Raw genomic sequence first — 21,306 nt, 5'->3', positions numbered from 1 at the left:
CTTCTCTCTACTGTCAGAATCGTCCAGTGTGAAATGGAAGGAGGATGCCTTTGGAGTCAGGCTGACTAGGGCTCTGAACTGTCCTTCACCACTTTACAAGTTATACAACTCTTGCCAAGCTAGTCGGTGGCTCTGAACTCAGTTCTTTGTCTGAGAAACAGGGATTATAACATTATACCTTGCTCATTCAGCTGTCTTGCAGGCAAAATAGATGTAAAATTCATGATAATCCTAAGCAGTCAAACAAGTATTTGTTTCCTTTCTTGATTCCAAAAGTTGCTTCTCAAAGAATAAAGCAGGTTGACTTTTCAAGAAAAAAATTAGCATATAAAATTTTGTAATTAACATTGATGTTAATTCTCCATGAAACCATCCCCAATTGCCTCAATTAGAATTAGATGCCTCTTTCTGCTCCAACAGCGCATGCTTGTTTCTTTCCCTTCTGCCTTGTATTGTGTCTAGATATTTAAATGACCATCTATCTCCTCCACTGGATGACTGCTGCCCAAGTGCAGGGTCAGGTGCATTTCCCTTTGTGTCCACAATGCAGTGTTGTGGGCATAGAAGGCCCTCTTCAGAGATCTGTGCTTCATTCAAAGGATTTATCAATTGCCCTGCTACACACCAGTTGCTGATTGCCATTTCTGCAGAATCCATGATCCTATTATCATGTAATAATAAGTAGACTCTCTTCATAGACTGATGTATTGATAAGTATTGGTGAAGTGAGGCTTTTGGCTAGGGTCTCAGGGAATTTTTTAAAAAATACATATTATATATATAACATTTTAAGTAGAATCTTTTATTATTAAACAGCATGTATAAATAGTGAATACACACACACACATATATAGATACATACATATAGGTATGAATTAATGCCGGGAGAAATATCAATAACCTCAGATATGCAGATGACACCACCCTTATGGCAGAAAGTGAAGAAGAACTAAAGGGCCTCTTGATGAAAGTGAAAGAGGAGAGTGAAAAAGTTGGCTTAAAGCTCAACATTCAGAAAACTAAGATCATGGCATCTGGTTCCACCACTTCATGGGAAATAGATGGGGAGACAGTGGAAACAATGTCAGACTATTTTTTTGGGCTCCAAAATCACTGCAGATGGTGATTGCAGCCATGAAATTAAAAGACGCTTACTCCTTGAAAGGAAAGTGATGACCAACCTAGACAGCATATTAAAAAGCAGAGACATTACTTTGTCAACAAAGGTCCATCTGGTCAAGGCTATGGTTTTTCCAGTGGTCATGTATGGATAAGTTGGGCTGTGAGGAAAGCTGAGCACTGAAAAATTGATGCTTTTGAACTGTGGTGTTGGAGAAGACTCTTGAGAGTCCCTTGGATTGCAAGGAGATCCAACCAGTCCATCCTAAAGGAGATCAGTCCTGGGTGTTCATTGGAAGGACTGATGTTGAAGCTGAAACTCCAATACCTTGGCCACCTCATGCAAAGAGTTGACTCATTGGAAAAGACCCTGATGCTGGGAGGGATTTGGGGGCAGGACGAGAAGGGGACGACAGAGGATGAGATGGCTGGATGGCATCACCGACTTGATGGGCAAGAGTTTGAGTAAACTCCGGGAGTTGGTGATGGACAGGGAGCCCTGGCATGTTGCGATTCATGGGGTCACAAAGAGTCAGACACGACTGAGCGACTGAACTGAACTGAACTGTATGTGGGGCTTCCTTCTTCATGGTGGCTAAGACGGTAAAGAATCTGCCTGTAATGTGGGAGACTCGGATTTGATCCCTGGGTCAGGAAGATTCTCTGGTAAAGGGAATGGCATCCTATTCCAGTATTCTTGCCTGAAGAAATCCATGGACAGAGGAGCCTGGTGGGTTACAGTCCATGGGGTCTAAAAAAGTTGGAAACAACTGAGCCATTAAAAAGAAAAAAAAAATAAGTTCACGTATGTGCATATAGTCTTAATAAAATCATTGAACAACCATTAAAAATGTTGGTTTTTTTAATGAATGAAAGATAAAGGCAAAGGTTACATGGTCTAGAACAGAACTTCAGTTACTGACATTGTGTGGATAATATCGGGCAAAGGGTAGCAACTGTCAAGGGTATTTACCACATGCCAGTCTCTGTGCTAGGTACTCTACAGAGTAACTTGTTTAGTTCTCCTGAGAATATTTTCATAAAAAAATCACTACCCCGTGTTACAGATGAGAGAACTGGGGCCCAGTGGGTTTTGATAACTTGCTGGTGTCAGACACTGATGAGTAGCTTGCCAGGAAGTGCTGGGCAGCCACTGACACCAGTGTAAAGAGGGAAGAAAAAATTCTGAGGCTTCCCATAGATCCGCTGCCTGGGCTTAGGACACCTACTTACCTGAGCAACCGTGAGAAGAAGAGAAATGAGCATTGTGATAAGCCAGCCATTGCCAAAATGCCACACTATTACCCAAGCCAGGGCTTCCAAGATCAAGACCTGGGCGAGGTGAAGGAAGAAGAACCCCAGGTTGGCATTGAACATATTCATGGTCTCTAATGTCCTCCGCAGTTCTTGGAAATCTTCCACCAACTGGGACTGTGAGATAAATATTCAAGAAAGGAATTAGTTCCTTCAGTGGAGAGGGAGTACAGATGAACATAATTATTAATCTATTTTAATAATTAAATCTATGATGCTTTAATTTTATGAATATACATTTATTTATTTAATAAGTATAATTATGCATAATTTAAACAAAAAAAATTTAAAAAATTAACAGAAGCAAAATGCTTAAAATAAGTTATGAAATTTTTTTTTTCTGGAGAAGAGGCAGATGAGTAGTCATTTGTAAAGTGTCCTCAAATTGTTATGGGACTTATACTTCTTTTTTTGGGGGGAGGTGGGGGGTTTCAATGAAGAGATACATATCTCTAACAATTCTCTTTTTAAAACTGATTAATTAAAAAATTTTTGATGCAGATCATTTCTTTGGAAGTCTTTATTGAATTTGTGACAATATTGATTTTATTTTATGTTTTTTTTTTTTTTTTGTCTGTGAGGCATGTGAGATCTTGGTTCCCTGATGAGGGATCAAACCTGCACCCACTGCATTGAAAGGAGAAGTCTTAATGACTGGGCTGCCAGGGAAACCCCCCAAAAGTAGTTTTTTACTTTTCAGAACAAAGAGTTTTATTGACATGTAGGTGATGAACAATGTTGCATTGGTCTCAGGTATACAGCAAATGATATATATGTGTGTTTATATACACATATTGTTTCTTCAGAGTCTATTCCATTCTAGACCATTATGAGATACTGAATATAGATCCCTGCCAAACAGTAGGTTTTTGTTGTTTGTCTGTTTTATATGTAGAAGTGTGTATCTATTAATAATAGTTGCCTTTTTAAATCAATGTGTTGTTTGATCTCTGATTATACTTTGGGGAACTTTGCTATCTACATGGATCTGTGTTACTTTCTAAGTTATCAGCTGATAACATAGATAAGTGGCTGGCTTATCACAATATTCATTTCTTTTCTTCTCATGGTTGCTCAGGTAAGTAGGTATCCTAAGCCCAGGCAGTGGCTTTATGACTGGCATATCAATATGCCAGTCTTTAGCATGTGCAAAAGACTTCTTTATGAATGACAGAGTTCACTTAGATTAGCTCAAAGGATGAATGTCCTGTGAGATGCTCAGAAGCTCTACAGGAGTAAGACAGGGTTTCCTGTGGTATTAGTGTGTGTGTCCGTTGGTTGGAGGAGTCCTGATTCTGTGTAGATGCACTGTGCTTATGTATGTAGGTCAAGTGCTAGCACTGATTTACAAACTTGCACATCATACTCGAGAGTCAGTGAAAGGCCTGGGAAGAAATATCTTCTTAGCTTAATGACTATAATGGGTTTGAAACTCAGACTGTTGAGAAAGTGACCAGGGTATAACAATGAAAACTGGATTGTTCAGATGTAAAAGAGAAGAGAACTTTGAAATAATAATAAAAAAAGAGCTATGAATATAATCCTAGAAGCAAGAAAATTCATTTAAAAATTCACTGATAAAACTTTTAAATGATCCAATCCCTGAGAAAAGTCTGGATGGTCTCATCTCTAGAGGCCCCATGAACATCAGAATTCTGGTGGCCATAGATAACTTTAATAGATCATACAAGTGTGCTAGTCAACAAAAGAGTCTGAAATACAGTACTTGGGTGCAAAATAAAAAATTAAAGATGATTTCTGTTCATTCCCAAGGGAAACCATTCAATATCAGAGTAATCCAAGTCTGTGCCCTGACCTCTAATGCTGAAGAAGTTGAAGTTGGATGGTTCTCTGAAGACCTACAAGACCTTCTAGAATTAATAGCAAAAAAGATGTCCTTTTCATCATCAGTTCAGTTCAATCAGTTGTGTCCAACTCTGCGACCCAATGGACTGCTACATGCTAGGCTTTCCTGTCCATCACCAACTCCTGGCGCTTAATCAAACTCATGTCCATTTATTCAGTGATGCCATCCAACCATCTCATCCTCTCTTGTCCCCTTCTCCTCCGCCTTCAATCTATCCCAGCATCAGGGTCTTTTCAAATAAGTCAGTTCTTTGCATCAGGTGGCCAAAGGATCGTACTTTCAGCTTCAGCATCAGTCCTTCCAATGAATATTCAGGACTGATCTCTTTTAGGATGGACTGGTTGGATCTCCTTGCAGTCCAAGAGACTCTCAAGTGTCTTCTCCAACACCACAGTTCAAACGCATCAATTCTTCAGTGCTTAGCTTTCTTTCATCATAGGGGATTGGAATGCAAAAGTAGGAAGTCAAAAGATACCTGGAGTAACAGGTATGCCTGTTACAAAGTAACAAGCTTTGCCTTGGAGTACAAAAGGAAGCTGGGCAAAGGCTAACAGAGTTTTGCCAAGAGAACTAACTAGTCATGACAAACACCCTCTTCCAACAACGTAATAGATGACTCTACACATGGACATCACCAGATGGTCAATACCGAAATCACATTGATTATATTTTTTGCAGCCAAAGATAGAGAAGCTCTATATAATCAGCAAAAACATGACTGGGAACTGATTGTGGTTCAGATCATGAATTCCTTATTTCAAAATTCAGACTTAAATTGAACAAAGTAGGGACAACCACTAGGCCATTCAGGTATGACTTGAGGGAAATCCCTTGCAGTTATACAGTGGAAGTGAGAAATAGATTCAAGGTATAGGATCTGACAGACAGTGCCTGAAGAACTATGGACAGAGGTTCATAACATTGTACTGGAGGTAGTGATTAAAATCATCCCCCTGGAAAATAAATGCAAAATGGCAAAGTGGTATCTGAGGAGGCCTTACAAATAGCTGAGAAAAGAAGAGAAGTGAAAGGCAAAGGAGAAAAAGAAAGATATACACATCTGAGTGCAGAGTTCCAGAGAATAGCAAGTAGAGATAAGAAAGCCTTCCTCAGTGATCAGTGCAACGAAATAGAAGAAAAAAATAGAATGAGAAAGACTGGAGATCTCTTCACAAAAATTAGAGATACCAAGGGAAAATTTCATACAAAGATGGGCACAATAAAGGACAGAAACCATATGGACCTAACAGAAGCAGAAGATATCAGGAAGAGGTGGCAAGAATACACAGTAGAACTATACAAAAAAGATCTTAATGACCCAGATAACCATGTTGGTGTTGTGATCACTCGCCAAGAGCCAGACATGCTGGAGTGTGAAGTCAAGTGGGCCTTAGGAAGCATCCCTAACAACAAAGCTGGTGGAGGTGATGGAATTCCAGCTGAGTTATTTCAAATCCTAAAAGATGATGCTGTGAAAGTGCTGCACTCAATATGCCGGCAAACTTGGGAAACTCAGCAGTGGCCACAGGACTTGAAAAATCAATTTTCTTTCCAATCCAAAAGAAAGGCAATGCCAAAGGATGTTCGGACTTCTGCACAATTGCACTCATTTCACACAATAGCAAAGTAATGCTTAAAATTCTCCAAGCTAGGCTTCAACAGTATGTGAACTGAGAACCTCCAGATGTACAAGCTCGATTTAGAAAAGGCAGAGGAACCAGCAATCAAATTACTAACATCTGTTGTATCAAAGAGAAAGCAGGAGAATTCCAAAAGACATCTACTTCTGCTTCATTGACTATGCTAAAGCCTTTGACCATGTGGATCACAACAAACTGAGGAAAATTCTTCAATAGGTGGGAATACCAGAATGCCTTATCTGCCTCCTGAGCAACCTGTATGCAGGTCAAGAAGCAACAGTTAGAACTGGACATGGAACAATGGAGTGGTTCCAAATTCAGAAAGGAGTACATCAAGGCTGTATGTAATCACCCTGCTTATTTAACTTCTATGCAGAGTATATAATGTGAAATGTCAGGCTGGATGAAGCAGAAGCTGGAGCCAAGATTGCTGGGAGAAATATCAATAACCTCAGATATGCAGATGACAGCACCCTTATGGCAGAAAGTGAAGAGGACCTGAAGAGCCTCTTGTTGAAGGTGAAAGAGAAGAGTGAAAAAGCTGGTGTAAAATTCTACATTCAAAAAATGAAGATCATGTCATCCGGTCCCATGATTTCATGACAAATCACAGTAACATTGTACTGGAGGTGGTGATCAAAATCATCCCCAAGGAAAAGAAATGCAAAAAGGCAAAATGGTGTCTGAGGAGGCCTTACAAATAGCTGAGAAAAGAAGAGAAGGGAAAGGCAAAGGAGAAACAGAAAGGTATACCCAACTGAATGCAGATTTCCAGAGAATAGCAAGTAGAGATAAGAAAGCATTCTTATGTGAACAAAGCAAGAAGTAGAGGAAAATGATAGATTGGAAAAAGCTAGAGATCTCTTCAACAAAACTGGAAATGTCAAGGGAACAATTCTTTCTAAGATGGGCATTGTAAAGACCTAACACAAAAGAAAATATTAAGAAGATGTGGCAAGAATAAACAGAATTATACAAAAAAACTCTAATGACCCAGATAACCAGGATAGTATGGTCATTCACCTAGAGCCAGACATTTTGGAGTGTGAAGTCAAGTGGGCCTTAGAAAGCATTGATATGAACAATGCTAATGGAGGTGATTATAGCTAATGGAGGTGATGGAACTCCAGCTGAGCTATATCAAATCCCAAAAAGATAATGCTACTATAGTGCTACACTTGGTATGCAAATTTGGGAAACTCAGCAGTGGCCACAGGACTTGAAAAATCAATTTTCATTCTAATCCCAAAGAAAGGCAATGCCAAAGAACATTCAAAGTACCACATAATTGTTCTCATTTCACATTCTAGCAAGGTAATGCTCAAAATCCTTCAAACTGGAGCTCAATAGTACATGAACTGAGAACTTTCAGATATACAAGTTGGATTTAGAAAAGGCAGAGGAACCAAAAATCAAATTGCCAACATCTGTTGGATTATAGAATAAGCAAGAGAATTCCAGAAAAACAAAACAAAACAAAAAACCCGCTTCACTGACTACTCTAATATTCCTCTGGGTTTAGTGTTTCTTCTGACCCTTTGTGGATCACAACATGCTGTGGAAAACTCTTAATGAGATGGGAGAGCTAGACCTGCCTCCTGAGAAACCTGTATGCAGGTCAAGCAGCAACAGTTCGAACCAGACTTGGAACAATGTGCTGGTTTAAAATTGGGAAAGGAGTATGTCAAGGCTGTATATTGTCACCTGCTTATTTAATTTATATGCAGAGTACATCATGTGAAATGCTGAGCTGGATGAAGCAGAAGCTGGAATCAAGATTGCTGGGAGAAATATCAACAACTTCAGATAAGAAGATCATACCACTCTGATGGCAGAAAGTGAAGAGGAACTAAAGAGTCTGTTGATGAAGGTGAAAGAGGAGGGTAAAAAAGCTGGCTTCAAACTCAGCATTCAAAAAATGAAGATCATGGCATTCAGTTCAATCACTTCATGGCAAATGGATGGGGAAAAAATAGAAACAGTGACAGACTTTATTTTCTTGGGCTCAAAAATCACTGCAGCTGGTGACTGCAGCTATCAAATTAAAAAATGCTTGCTCCTTGGAAGAAGAGCAGTGACAAAGGTAGACAGCATATTATAAAGCAGAGACGTTACTTTGCCAACAAAGGTCCATATAGTCAAAGCTGTGGGTTTTCCAGTAGTCATGTATAGATGTGAGAGTTGGACCAGAAAGAAGGCTGAGCACCAAAGAATTGTTGCTTTTGAACTGTGGTGTTGGAGAAAACTCTTGAGAGTCCCTTGAACAGCATGGGAATCAAACCTGTCAATCCTACAGGAAATCAACCCTGGGTATTCATTGAAATGACTGATGGTTAAGCTGAAGCTCCAATACATTGGCCACCTGATGGAAGAACCAACTCATTGGAAAAGACCCTGGTGCCTGTAAAGGTTGAGGGCAGGAAGAGCAGAGGGCGACAGAGGATGAGATGTTTGGATGGCATCATGGACTCAATGGACATGAGTTCGAGCAAACTCTGGGAGATAGTGAGGGAACATGGAGGTCTGGCGTGCTGCAGTTCACAGGGTCGCAGAGTCAGACGTGACTTACTGACCGAACAACAGCATCTCGGCTCCTACACCTTGTCACAGGAACCGGGCTCTGTGTCCAGGCTGTCTGCCTGAGGGCACACTCATCTCAATACAGTGCATTGCTTCCTGACACACAGCCTTGAGGGATGCAAATGGGCCTGAGGAGTCAGCCTAAGTATTCCTCTTCATCCTGCACGTAACCAGTCCTGTCTCCTCAGATTCCTCCTATCCCCTTGTGAGTTTGTTTCTTCATTTTTTAAAGTGGAAATGTAATTCTTATTCTTTCTGCCTCACAGTGATATCTGGATCACCACTTTGTACAAAGTATTTCAAAAGAATGGTACAATTGTAAGCTGTTTTAAAACATGAAGTGCAAAAGAAAAAAAAAAATGCTGTGCTTAATATTAGCTAAAATCCCTTTAAGCTTTCTGTGCAACCATTCTAGTGAATTCTAGTTTTATGGAGGCCCTGCCCTCTGAAGACAGTTTTTCAGTCAACCAAATTCTTGGCGAAAGAAAAGTGGTGCTTTTCATGGGGAATACCCAAAGGTTTGGAGCCAGAAAGAGGTGAACTGGAGTTCCCGTTCTTTGCTTTTCAGAAGGTAGTTTATTCTCCTGGAACTGTAATTTCTCCAATTGTAAAAGGAACTATAGTTAGGATATAGTCACATCATTGATTCAACAGCTATTTATGGAATTCCTACGACAAGTCCAATCCTGTGCCGGTAGGTACTGAGGACTCAGGGATGAGCAAAACTGACGCAGTCTCTGCTCTCATGGAAACTGGTTCAGCAGGGAGCATCGAGCAGTTATAAGCAGACATGGAACAAGAAAGTTATGTGTAAGCTGCGGGGCAAGAAGTAGGTAGTTAGAAACAGGAATTACTGTTTGGCACAGGGCCAAGCATTCCATTCCTTTGTTTCTCAGAGGTTTAAGAATTCTGAGGCTCTAAGGAGGATCACATTGCTTTGCAGTACTTGGAATCTACTCATTTATGCTATTGAAGGTCCTCCCAGGCAGGATGGCTAGTTTCCCACAGAAAATGATAAGTTGGCCCTGAAATATACCTCGTCCCCATCCCTCTGCATACTCTTGAGTCCTGAGACCTCACTCACGTTTTTGTTTCTCTCCTGATTGGGCTCTTCTGGAGCAAGCTCTCCGATGAGCAGTGGTTTAAGGTACAACTGCACAATGTCAGGGTCCGGATGCATGGCTCTGAAGACATCCTGTGAATCAGAAAGAAGTTAGAGGCTTAAAAATTACACACTTACACACAGATATCTCTGCTTCCTTACTTTGTTCTGTATTGAGCTTAGGAATTAGAACAAACCATGTTATAGAGCATTTACTTCTAACTCTAGGTTGACACTTCAAGTTCATTGATGAGAATTACCCTTGGAATTCCTATATGAAAGCCTCACACTGGAGATCCACGCATTGAGTGCATGGCTTACTAGGCAAGTCCTGGGTAGAAAGTTGATCCCCAAGCATTGGAAGAGATCATTGTTTATTTTATTGAGCACCAGAAGTAGTTGGCTTTGAGATTATGGGCCATGGTGAATCTTTAGAGTCAAATCTCAGGCATGGTGTGGAAGTTGCCCACATTATTTGGGGCATGCAGCAACCAAGACTGCCTATTGAAATCACATCTATCAGAGTTTCCCTTTTAGTTCTTGGTCAAGGACCAGTGGACAGAGGCTCTTGAATTAAGTTATTTCCAAGGAAAGACAAGTTAAAGTTGATGATGATAACAAATGTCTAAGAGAGCATCGGAGCAAAGCCCTCAAATCCTTAGTTGTCTAAAGTGGCACTTTCTTGGCTAAGTTTATCACTGAAGAAGCCTTAGCACTCTTTCTAAAACAAAACAAAACAAACAAAAAAACACCATAGCATTCTCTGTAGGGGCTTGAGACAGGCACAAAATAGAGCTGACCCACTATATTTTTCCAAATCCATTCCCATTTTAAGTAGTAACTCCAGGTGGCTATGAGAAGCAGTGTTGGTTCCCATGTCCTGCTTAAGTTTGGAAATAAGAGACAGTCTTTTTTTTTTTTTTTCCTGCAGGGATTTAAACTGCTCTGGGGGGAAAGGAGGCTTCTCCAAGAGAAAGATAATGGACTTCTTGCTATTATGACTTTGAGAATAGGAAGGATTAAGTATGAAGAGAAATAACCAAGGTTTTAATTTGAATGTGTGGAATCCATACACAATACTTTAGAGTGGTGGTGTTGCCTAGTGCTGATTAAGAAACCGGATCCCCGAGCAGCCTTCCTCCACCCAAGTTCGATACTTGCTGTGTAATTGTGGACAAGTCTCTTGACCAGTCCATGCTCCTGTTTTCTCTTCCCTAACACAGGAGTGACAGTAATAGCTACTCAATATATCAAGTTATTATAAAAATTGAGTGAACTGATTAGAATCTGAGTGGCTTATAGTAAATTCTCAGACATATTAGTTCTCTTTCCTATGTGTATACCTCTGGGCTTCCTTGGTGGCTCAGATGGTAAGGAATCTGCCTGCAATGTGGTGGAGCCCTGTTAGATTCCTGGGTTGGGAAGGTCCCCTGGAGAAGGGAAAGGCTACCCACTCCAGTATTCTTGCCTGCACAATTCCATGGACAGAGGAATCTGGTGGGCTACAGTCCACGGGGTTGCAAAGAGTTGTACACGACTAAGCAACTAAGACAGAGGGATAAGAGCTACCTTCCTTCCTTGTCTTCAATAAAGTAAAACAGTTCAGAGATTTTCTTTCCATACTCCAATGTCTAATGTGGAGTAAGCTCGGTATTATTTTAGTGAATATAATGAACCCTCCATCTTCAAAATCTAAAGCAACTTTAGGTATATCTAGAACTACATACAAGCCTACACATAAAACACTTTCATATGTGTAGGTTGTATGTGTATATATATATATAAAATATATATATATAATGAATGAGGTTATTCAGAGGGGTGCAATCTCAACTCTTTAGACTCACTTTTCTAGATTGACTGATGTAAGAAGGGATTTGCATCTGCTAGAACCAGTCCAGGCTCTACTGTTCATTCTGCCTTTGCACACTTTCTCTGACCCCCTCGGGAAATGCTGCTTTCAAAGATGTGTTTTCGTGTCACATTCAATGACTCTAAAGTTAGTTTACCTAATCAGGATGAGAGTCATTCGGTGATTACCAATGTGACTAAATGTTTCAGGGTGGCCCATACTGAAAAATCATGTTCTGCCTGTTGTTAAGGAACAGATGAGGGTGAGAAACACTCTGAGGGATCAAGATCAGAGTGTAGAGGAGGGTGAGGCCCTGGATTTGCATCTTACTCTGAGCAGTCATCCGGAGCCCTGGAACAGTGTGCTGACGCTAATGTTCCTCTGGGTTCACTGTTTCTTCTGATCTTCAGCAAGATTCACAGGTCAGTACTGTGACAACAGAGACTGAAGACCCACAGAGTTTTCCAGAAGAGTAAGAACTGCCCTGCTGTGTGGAACTCTTTTCATTGTATTAATGGGCAGCACAAAAGTGGCTTAGGTGGTCTTAGAATATTCAGTTTGAAGGAACTCCCTATTAGAGTCTGGATACTGAGTAAGTTGTATAATCTCCTTCTCAAAAGACCTTAAAAAATGAATTATTTTTTAAAAAATTAACATTGTCAAATATGCTCCTCCTGAAGAAAGTCTGGACTAAATGAAGGGGAGAGGGAGTAACACCTTTTTTTTAGTGTTTCCTGTGTACAAGGTGCTCTATGGGCCAACTCAGCATCATCAACTTATTTCTGTGAGGTTCCATCATTTTTGTTATACATATAAAGACCCCAAATCTCAGGACATTTCCACAGTAAGTGGGAGAGCCAGGATTTGAACTCAAGGCTTCAGTTCGGTTCAGTTCAGCCTCTCAGTCATGTCCGACTCTGCGACCCCATGAATCGCAGCATGCCAGGCCTGCCTGTCCATCACCAACTCCTGGAGTTTACTCAAACTCATATCCATCGAGGCGGTGATGCCATCCAACCATCTCAGCCTTTGTCTTCCCCTTCTCCTCCTGCCCCCAATCCCTCCCAGCATCAGGGTCTTTTCCAATGAGCCAACTCTTCACATGAGGTGGCCAAAGTATTGGAGTTTCAGCTTCAGCATCAGTCCTTCCAATGAATACCCAGGACTGATCTCCTTTAGGATGGACTGGTTGGATCGCCTTCCACTCCAAGGGACTCTCAAGAGTCTCCTCCAACACCACAGTTCAAAAGCATCAATTTTTCGGTGCTCAGCTTTCTTCACAGTCCAACTCTCACATCCACACATGACCACTGGAAAAACCATAGCCTGAACTCAAGGCTATGTGGCTTTAAAGCCAGGAAGCCATAAGGTCTATTCCAGCCTTAACATGTACAGTTCTTTTCTTGAAAGAAGGGTGACACGAGGTTGTTTTGGGAGGATATTAAGACCAGTACATGCATGCTAGGCAGTTAGTAAAGGTGTTTCCCACCTTAGGTTTTAATCACGTGCATCACTTTGTGTGTGACCCCAACCTACTTCTCCAGGTTTACCTCTCACCATACCCTTCAGGCCTCATCCTGTCCAGTGTAAGTCTCCCTGTTCAATAAACATTCCATGACCCTGTGTAGTTCTGAAGCTTCGTGATACATATGGCTCCCCTTGTCTTGACTGCTTTCCTCCATTTATTTTCTACTTAAACTTCCTTCTCATTCTTCACCAACCAAATGAAATATGCCTTCCTAACACAGTCAGGAAAGTTATTTATGATCTCTTCTGGGCTCCCATGACACTGTGTTCCTAAGGCTTTTCAAATGATGTTGCAGTGAACCTGTGTATTCACAAAGGCCTTCTTAGTGGCTTTTGACTTTTTTGAAGACTGGGACCATGCATTATTGATTAAATTATACCTGATGTTTCTTGCTGTGCCTGGAATATGACATGTGATCAAGAGATGTCTCATGAATAAGGGAAAGGGTGAATGAATAGAGCAGTATATGATTTCTCTAACAAGGAGAAAGTTGAGAAGTATTGAGTTCAAAGGATATGGGTCTTAAGCACTGCTGTCTCTTCCCCACTCTCAGCATCTCTATTTTCTGACCTTTTAATTACTTTATCATCTCTCATTTTCGTCTGTTATCTTTTGATTCACTTCTCAACCATCATCGCTATTTCCTAACCTATTCATAAATTTACACTGTAGCTTCTCTTAAGACTGATTATTTCCCAAACAGTATCAACACAGAGGAAAGATGTGATTGTCTTTGCTTTCACAAGTGAGTTTGGAAATCCTGCTGATTTTTTGCTGTTATTTAGTGGGGGATGGAAAGGTGTCCTTTATTGGAAGAGCAGTATGATCCCTACTGGGAGAGACAAGTATGTGAAGTGAGAAGGCCTGAGAAGGATCATGTCCTTACAATTTACCTACTGTATACAGGCTGTGCCCTGCATCAAGGCACTTGGCCTAGAGGGCACGTGTGGGTTGAAATCCAGGAGCACTCCCTTTGCCAAATCTTGTTCTGCAATCAACCAAAGTGTGTGCCTATTAAGTTTACACTAAAATACAGCATAGGGAGCAGTGCAGTGTGTTGTTTATATTGGGGAAATGCTTAATCTCTGAAGCTTCAATTTGTTTTCTAACTGTGGATATTACTTATTCTCCCACATGGGCTCATTTATTCTTTCATTCCTTTATTCAGTCATTACAAAACCTTGCTGAAGACTTAGCCTAGCAACAAAAAGCTTAAGCTTTGGAATCACATGCCATTAAATGATGATATTTTTATATAATTATTATTTGGTTCATCTGAAGTGGGTTGAAATTTCCCCAAATTCAGAAAAAAAACCTACCCATGGTGAATATATGTATATAGTTACAAAACAATGTAACTAGAACATAGATTTTGATTTACTTAGCTCAAAAAGCTCACTCAGGGACTTCCCTGTCAGTCTGGTGGTTAAGACTCCATGCTTCCAATGGAGGGTGTGGGTTCAATCCCTGTTGGGCAACTAAGGTCCCACATGCCTTGCAGGACAACCCCCTCCCCCCCCCCCCAAAAAAACCAAAACAAAACTCCCCAGAATATTCAATACCCAACCACGGACACCGAGTCCTACACCTTGCATAGTTCCTCTTCTTGTTTCTTCTCAGATCTGACCTGTTTCAAGGCAAACGCTAAATCAAGGTCCCTCGTATTTCTGGAAGATCACAAGTTTTGAGTAGGCTGATTTATGGGGAAAATATTGTCTTTGCCTTTGTTGTGGAAAAGAGCCACTTTGGAGTGGAGAATGTTTACATGAAGTCACCAAGGTTCCCCTCCACCCACAGGGATAAACAGAGGGTTATTATTATTATTATTATTTTTTTTTTGCCATAACTCACTCTATTATTTGAGAACTTTCATCATTTGAGACTTTTTCCTGTGATATACTTAACTGAACTCGAGGCCAGACTCTCTCTCTCCACTGTCCCCACCAAACCTGTTCATCATCCTGGCTTCATTACCTCATAAGGGCAACTGCCACCCACTTACCTACATAGACATCCGCCAGGCAGTTTAGACTCCTTACTCCTGCTTACTTACCCAGCCACTTATCCCCTGTTATAAATTATGTCTCCTGGTTATCCATCCCCTCGCCCTCATTCCTGTTGTCAGTGCCTTGTTCAGGACTTCAGCATGTTCCCTGGACTCCTTCCTTCATTTTGACTCTTTTTATTTTATTTCACATGGGACCATAGCCTATTAACAATGTTGTGATAGCTTCAGGCGGACAGCAAAGGGACTCAGCCATTTGGACACCTGTACCCATTCTTTTTTTTTCTTTCTGCTTTTTAATTTTTTTATTAGTTGGAGGCTAATTACTTCACAACATTTCAGTGGGTTTTGTCATACATTGATATGAATCAGCCATAGATTTACACTTATTCCCCATCCCGATCCCCCCTCCCATCTCCCTCTCCACCCGATTCCTCTGGGTCTTCCCAGTGCACCAGGCCCGAGCACTTGTCTCATGCATCCCACCTGGGCTGGTGATCTGTTTCACCATAGATAGTATACATGCTGTTCTTTTGAAACATCCCACCCTCACCTTCTCCCACAGAGTTCAAAAGTCTGTTCTGTATTTCTGTGTCTCTTTTTCTGTTTTGCATATAGGGTTATCGTTACCATCTTTCTAAATTCCCATTCTGCCTTGACTAACTCTTCTTGATCTTCAACCTTTACTTAACCTCCAGGCTGGCGTTTGAAAAAGAGTCCCTCTTCATGGCCATTGTCACCCATTAGCACTTTAACTGCACTTGTCTCTTTACTCTCATACCTATTTTTCAACCTGAACCATCATTTAAATGAGAATCAAATTAAATTTTAATTTTAAAGTAAAAAAAAAAATGTTGACAGCCCACAAAAGATGCAGTTATTACTGATGACAACTTTCCTTTTATAAACAGTTGGAATCCTGGTTGGTTTCCTTGTAGGACTGCATGTAGGGAGGGAGGCTGTGCTGGAGAAGTGTCATTACCTGCAGCAGGAGGAGAGGAAGACCTACAGTGATGGTAAAATCCAGGGTCCTTCGCTCAGAACTCAGGACCCTTTCTCCCCCTCCTCCTTCTCTTGTCTCTTTCTTTACCTCCCACACCCTTCATCCTCTCTTCCTCCTTCTTTTCTCATCCTCAAGCCATCATGTTGACCAGGATTGTGCTAAGCAAAGGATGTGGCCAAGCCGGGACACCTATTCTGCTGGTGCTTACTCACGATGTGAACCTGATCTGTATCCCACCTCTGTATGCATCCTCTCTTGCCCCGCCCCAGCCTTGCCTCTGTGATTCCACATGACTCTTTTGGACTTTCACACAGCTCGTTCCTCTTCCACCTTGCATTCTTCCAAGCAGACGAAATAAATTTTGCTATATTTCCTCTAGGCTTTTGTCATCTCTTTCCTGTCATATTGGATTTTTACTCTGATGAAGAATTTGAGCTCCTCAGTGTCCCTCTCAGAGTGTGATGTTCAGATACAAGGAGGTGGCTGACCATGCACATTGGGTGATAACCCTGACTTCTTTGTTCTGAACATGCTGCTCTTGTGCACACCTCACAAGATTGTGTTTACTTCTTTTGTGGAGCCCAGAAATATTGTTGACTTACTGATATAAAATTTGGGGCTTCCCAGGTGGTGCTAGTGGGAAAGAACCCACATGCCAATGCAGGAGACATAAGAGATGCAGGTTTGATCCCTGGGTAGGGAAGGTCCCCTGGAGGAGGGCAGGACAATCGACTCCAGTGTTGTTGCCTGGAGAATCGCCAAGGACAGAGGAGCCTTGGGCTATAGTCCATAGTGTTGCCCAGAGTCAGACATGACTGAAGCAACTCAGCACAACTTAGCATGCAGCATGCTTCATATGGACATGTTGTAATCCATATAATCAATTCCTCTCGTTGGACTTATAGGCTGTTTCTGGCTTTTCCTAGGTAAGCTTTTCTAGGTGAGAAGATCTAAGCCTTGACTTTAGTTATGAGCATTGTGCATTAGTTTTAAATCATATAATTTGAAAAAATCAGATTAATATGTACAATAACAGGAATTGATGTGCCTGTGTTTTGTATAATAGGCTTACTTTTCTTAATACTATTCCTTGGACAAAATGACAACTTATCTCAGAATAACTAAGTAATAATAAACACAATTTTTTGAGTGTTTGATCTGTGCCAGGTATAAGAAGAAAACCTTTATTTTATCTCTGCCAACTTTGACAACCATAGTAAGATAAAAGTATCATTATCCCACTTTCTAGACAAAGGAGCTGAGGTTCCAAGAGCTTTAGCAAGCTCCTCGGGACATTCCTAGTAAGTGGTGGAGCCCACATGCAAACCACACCTCTTTCATTCCCAAATTTGTACTCTTAATCATTAGAGTGGACACCTAAAAAAGTTTTAGAATGACTGACCATATGAATGAATGAATGAATGAATGAGTGACCCGATGGAACAAACTACCTTGGTATCATTATGTACTTTTCATGAGAAGGATGGAGGCTTAGGGAAGAGTTTCTATGTAAATAACGAAAGACCCCCCCCCCCCTCTGGGCAGGTGCAGCTATGATCCAGGGCTTGTGCACAGAGATCATATTTGGTGCACATTTGCCTTTCAGGGCACAGCTTGCAAACACTTTTTAGGCTGTAGAGAGAGAGCATTTGACCTCAGGTTCTATGACTTAATGTCCTCCTCTCCTTCCCTAGAGATCATGCCGTTTCTACACCAAGTATTCCTCTGTTCCCAGTTGGCAACAGACAATCAGGATTTCTAAGCAGGTGGTAAACAGGAAATGTGAATCACATCTCTGAGGCTATGGATGCTGTGATGTGAATAATAATAGCTATGATTTAATGAAAAGTGTGTCTGGCATTACGCTAAACACTTTACAAGCTTTAGTCTCATTTTCTAATTAGGTGGGTGATGTCGTCCCCATTATGCAGATGATGAAGCTGAGTTCCAGAGCATTTCAGGGACTTTCCCAGGCTTATATAACCAGTATATTGCACCTCAGGCTCCATGTACTCTTGAGAGGCCATGGAATACCGTGGTTGTCAGAGTTCTCCTGGCACGCTTCCATTCTTCTCTAGCCATCATCCCCTGGAGACTTTTCTCTGAACATTCTGGATCTGCCTTCTAAAAGTGTGGGGCACATGACTGACCATGCTCAGGGTGTTCATCCTCAAGACACAAATCCTGAGGTGTTGTGTGTATTTTCCCATAATGTTCAATTCTTCCTTCTTGACTAGAATTGGATGCAGAATCATGGTCTTTCTCTGACTTCTGGGAGAAAAAACGCACCAGCAAATGACAAATTCATCAGCTGAGCTGCTTGCTGCAAGCTAGGTCTACCAGTTATATTTAAGGTGGTTGAAGGTACATATTTTTCTAACACATCCTCTGAGCTGATTCTGTGACTTGTGTTAGAAAAGCATTGTCCATATTTTCTTTGTGTTGTGGAGATGAGATCTGTGGTATTTTCTTCCTCTTTTTTGCCACTTTAGTTTTTTAAGTGAAGTATAATTGCTTTACAGAATTTTGTGGTTTTCTGTCATACATCAACAAGCATTTTTTCCCTTTATTTTTGTTAATCTTTCCCCTGATTCTTGCACAAATGCCTGTCACTTGGCTTCTTCTATCCTCAGCTCTCTGGCTTCCTAGGGTCTTCCTGACACATGTGAGACTTCCATTATGGGCCACAGGCTCATGTGCACTTTCCCAGGAAAAGGTTGAGCTTTGTCTTAAAAATATCAGATCAGACCGGAGTGGTGGGGATGTGGAAGGGTCTGCTCAGAGAGGCATTCCTCTGACTGCAGAATCAAGACGAGAAGATGGTAGAAGACCCCGATTAGACAGAGAAGTTGAGAAATTGGGGAAAATGAGAATTGGGGAAAGATGTTGCTAGTGTCAAAAAACAAAATCTTTCTTACTTTGCAGACTTGCCGCATGCTTGTGTATTCTGTTTTCATCAGTCAGGTAACACTCACAGAGCAGAGCTTCATGAATCAATATTTTTAATCGTATGCTTTGACAGCAGTTGGAAAAATTATATACTAACATGAAAACAACAAGGGTAATGTAAAAAATCTGTTTAAATTTCTACTCTATAATATGCTAATTTTCTGATCTTGAATTAGTTTATTTAACACCTTTTATTCTCCTTTTCTTCATGTGTATAATATGGAGGAAAAGTTCCTGATTGGGTTAAAACCAACTTTCTTACAGAATATTTTAGAAGGGATTCCTAAATGCTTCTAAGGATTGAGAAACCTCCCTCTTAAATATTAAATGGAAATTTTATTTTTAAGATCAGCTATAAAGGGCTTTATGGTATAAAACCTATCTGATTTAAAAATTTGTCACTGTTATTTGTGGACTGTGAGATACACTATTTTCATGTTTTAGCATTAGTCTTTTTTTTTTCTTTAATATGGGAATACTATTCACTTTCCTTATGGTGAAGTTTAAGTGAGGTCATGCATTTGAATGTGTCTATAGTGTCTTCGGGCTTCCCAAGTGATGCTGATGGTAAAGAACGCTCCTGCCATTGCTGGAGAGGTAAGAGATACAGGTTCGATCCCTGGGTCAGGAAGATCCCCTAGAAAAGAGCATGGCAACCCACTCCAGTATTCACGCCTGGAGAATCCCAAGGACAGAGGTGCCTGGTGGGATGTGGTCCATAGGGTTGCAAAGAGTTGAATGTGGCTGAAGTGACTTAACATACATGATGTGTGGTATTTTAGGAATCCATTGAAAGTCTATATTTTTTCAGCTATTTTGGTGAAGGAAAGTGGTTAAGACTGAAAGTTAAGAAAGATAAGTGTTTTGAATCTGAGATCTGCTGGCTGGGTGAACTTGGGTGAGTCACTTGACCACCCTGATTTCAGTTACTTTTTCCAGAAAAGTGGGTTGTATTACCTGTATCACACTGAATGAACTACACGACAGAAAAGAAATCTACAAAGTCTAAATTCCTGTGTCACCGTACGCTTTAAACATTGTTCAACGTTTTGATGCTCGCCAGATGAATTGCTGTCTATTTCACGCACTCCAGTTGCAGGAGTCTGAGAAGTTTCTACTTGGGTGAAGTTGTTTTTTCCAGATTTTACTCACCTATTTGTAATGTTCTTCTTATAAGACAATGACTCCATTTCAAAACAAAACAAATAAAACAAAACAAAATCATAATGCCAAGAACAAAAACCTAAACCTGAATTACACATAGTATCTACTGTCAGCATCTGAGCCCATCCCAAACCTAGTGTAAATAATAGTTAGACCTTGAGGCTTAATTAACTTTCAAGTTTTTCTGGATGGGAATCCTGAAAAATTGCTTTGGAGGGAGATGAGTGATCATGGAACTTGAACACGTACTTGAAATGCTTTTGGAAAGACAGCCAAGCTCCCAGCCAAGCTCCCAGCAGCTGGAAGAGAGAGAGAGAGGGCAGACTTTGAGTTCCTTACCGTGGCGTCTTCCCCAGCGTAGTAGTTGAGGACCTTGCGCCCACCGGGATGCCTGTCCGCCCAGCCAGTAACATCGTACACCTTGCGATTGATCACCAGCCACTGGTCAGTCTCCTGACTGTGTCTCTGGATCTCCTGCCAGGTGTACATGTTGAGGCTTTTTCTGGGCAAGTCGCACTTGTCATTTGCCTCCTGCCTTGCAGAGAGCCTGGCTTTCCCACTTGCTCCTGGTTTCCCATTTGCCTGATGCCTCGCACCTAGGTACAGCTGGTTCTCGTCTACAAGGCTCCCATTGCCCTCAGGCTTTTCTTCAAATGTCATTGTCTCTGTACTTTTAGAATTTCTGGCTTGACACCTGGAATTTCTAATTCTCACCTGATTGAACTACAGAATGACCTTTTCCCTCTCCTTTTATTCCATGAAGTAAGAACCTACACAGAAAACTTTTTAGCCAACTTGACTCTTGGCAAACCTGATGCTGAGCTCCTTCTCAGCCTCTCACTTCTCTGTCCTGAGTCTTTTTTGTCCTGATGAAGACTGGACTACCTTTCCCCTCACCCCAGAACATTAGTCTACCTTTCTCTCCTCTCTCTCTGCTGGCTGATATTTTAGCAGCGTTCTTATTCATCATTAAATGTCCCTTAGTCAAGAGCTGGAGCCAATCACAGCCCAGAGGATGGTGTGGCCTGACCCTGGAAGGAGAGGCTGGGCTCCCTCTCTGCTGACCGCCTACACTGGCATCATGCTGGGTCAGGTGCATTAGCTCTCCCCCATGTCTCTGAAAGGAACAGTTGTTTTCATTCAACACATGAGCAGAAGATTTCAAAACATTTAGGAGGATATG

General features: G+C 41.2%; 1 protein-coding gene across 1 annotated transcript in view; it reads right to left on the bottom strand.

The window, feature by feature from the left end:
* LOC122700605 (fatty acid desaturase 2-like protein FADS2B) overlaps positions 1-21,044 on the bottom strand; it is a 39,416-nt gene extending 18,372 nt beyond the window's left edge. The window contains exons 1-3 of the mRNA XM_043913592.1: positions 20,463-21,044; positions 9,605-9,715; positions 2,353-2,550 (exon numbers count right to left, since the gene is read on the bottom strand). Of these exons, the coding sequence (XP_043769527.1) occupies positions 2,353-2,550; positions 9,605-9,715; positions 20,463-20,783 (630 nt within the window). The 5' untranslated portion in view covers positions 20,784-21,044. The remainder of the gene's footprint in view (positions 1-2,352; positions 2,551-9,604; positions 9,716-20,462) is intronic.
* Positions 21,045-21,306: the final 262 nt, after the last annotated feature.

This window comes from Cervus elaphus, chromosome 1 (assembly GCF_910594005.1).
Source record: "Cervus elaphus chromosome 1, mCerEla1.1, whole genome shotgun sequence".
NCBI classification, from domain to species: Eukaryota; Metazoa; Chordata; class Mammalia; order Artiodactyla; family Cervidae; genus Cervus; species Cervus elaphus.
Note: the sequence above shows the minus strand (reverse complement) of the source record. Positions and strands in the feature narration are given on the sequence as shown.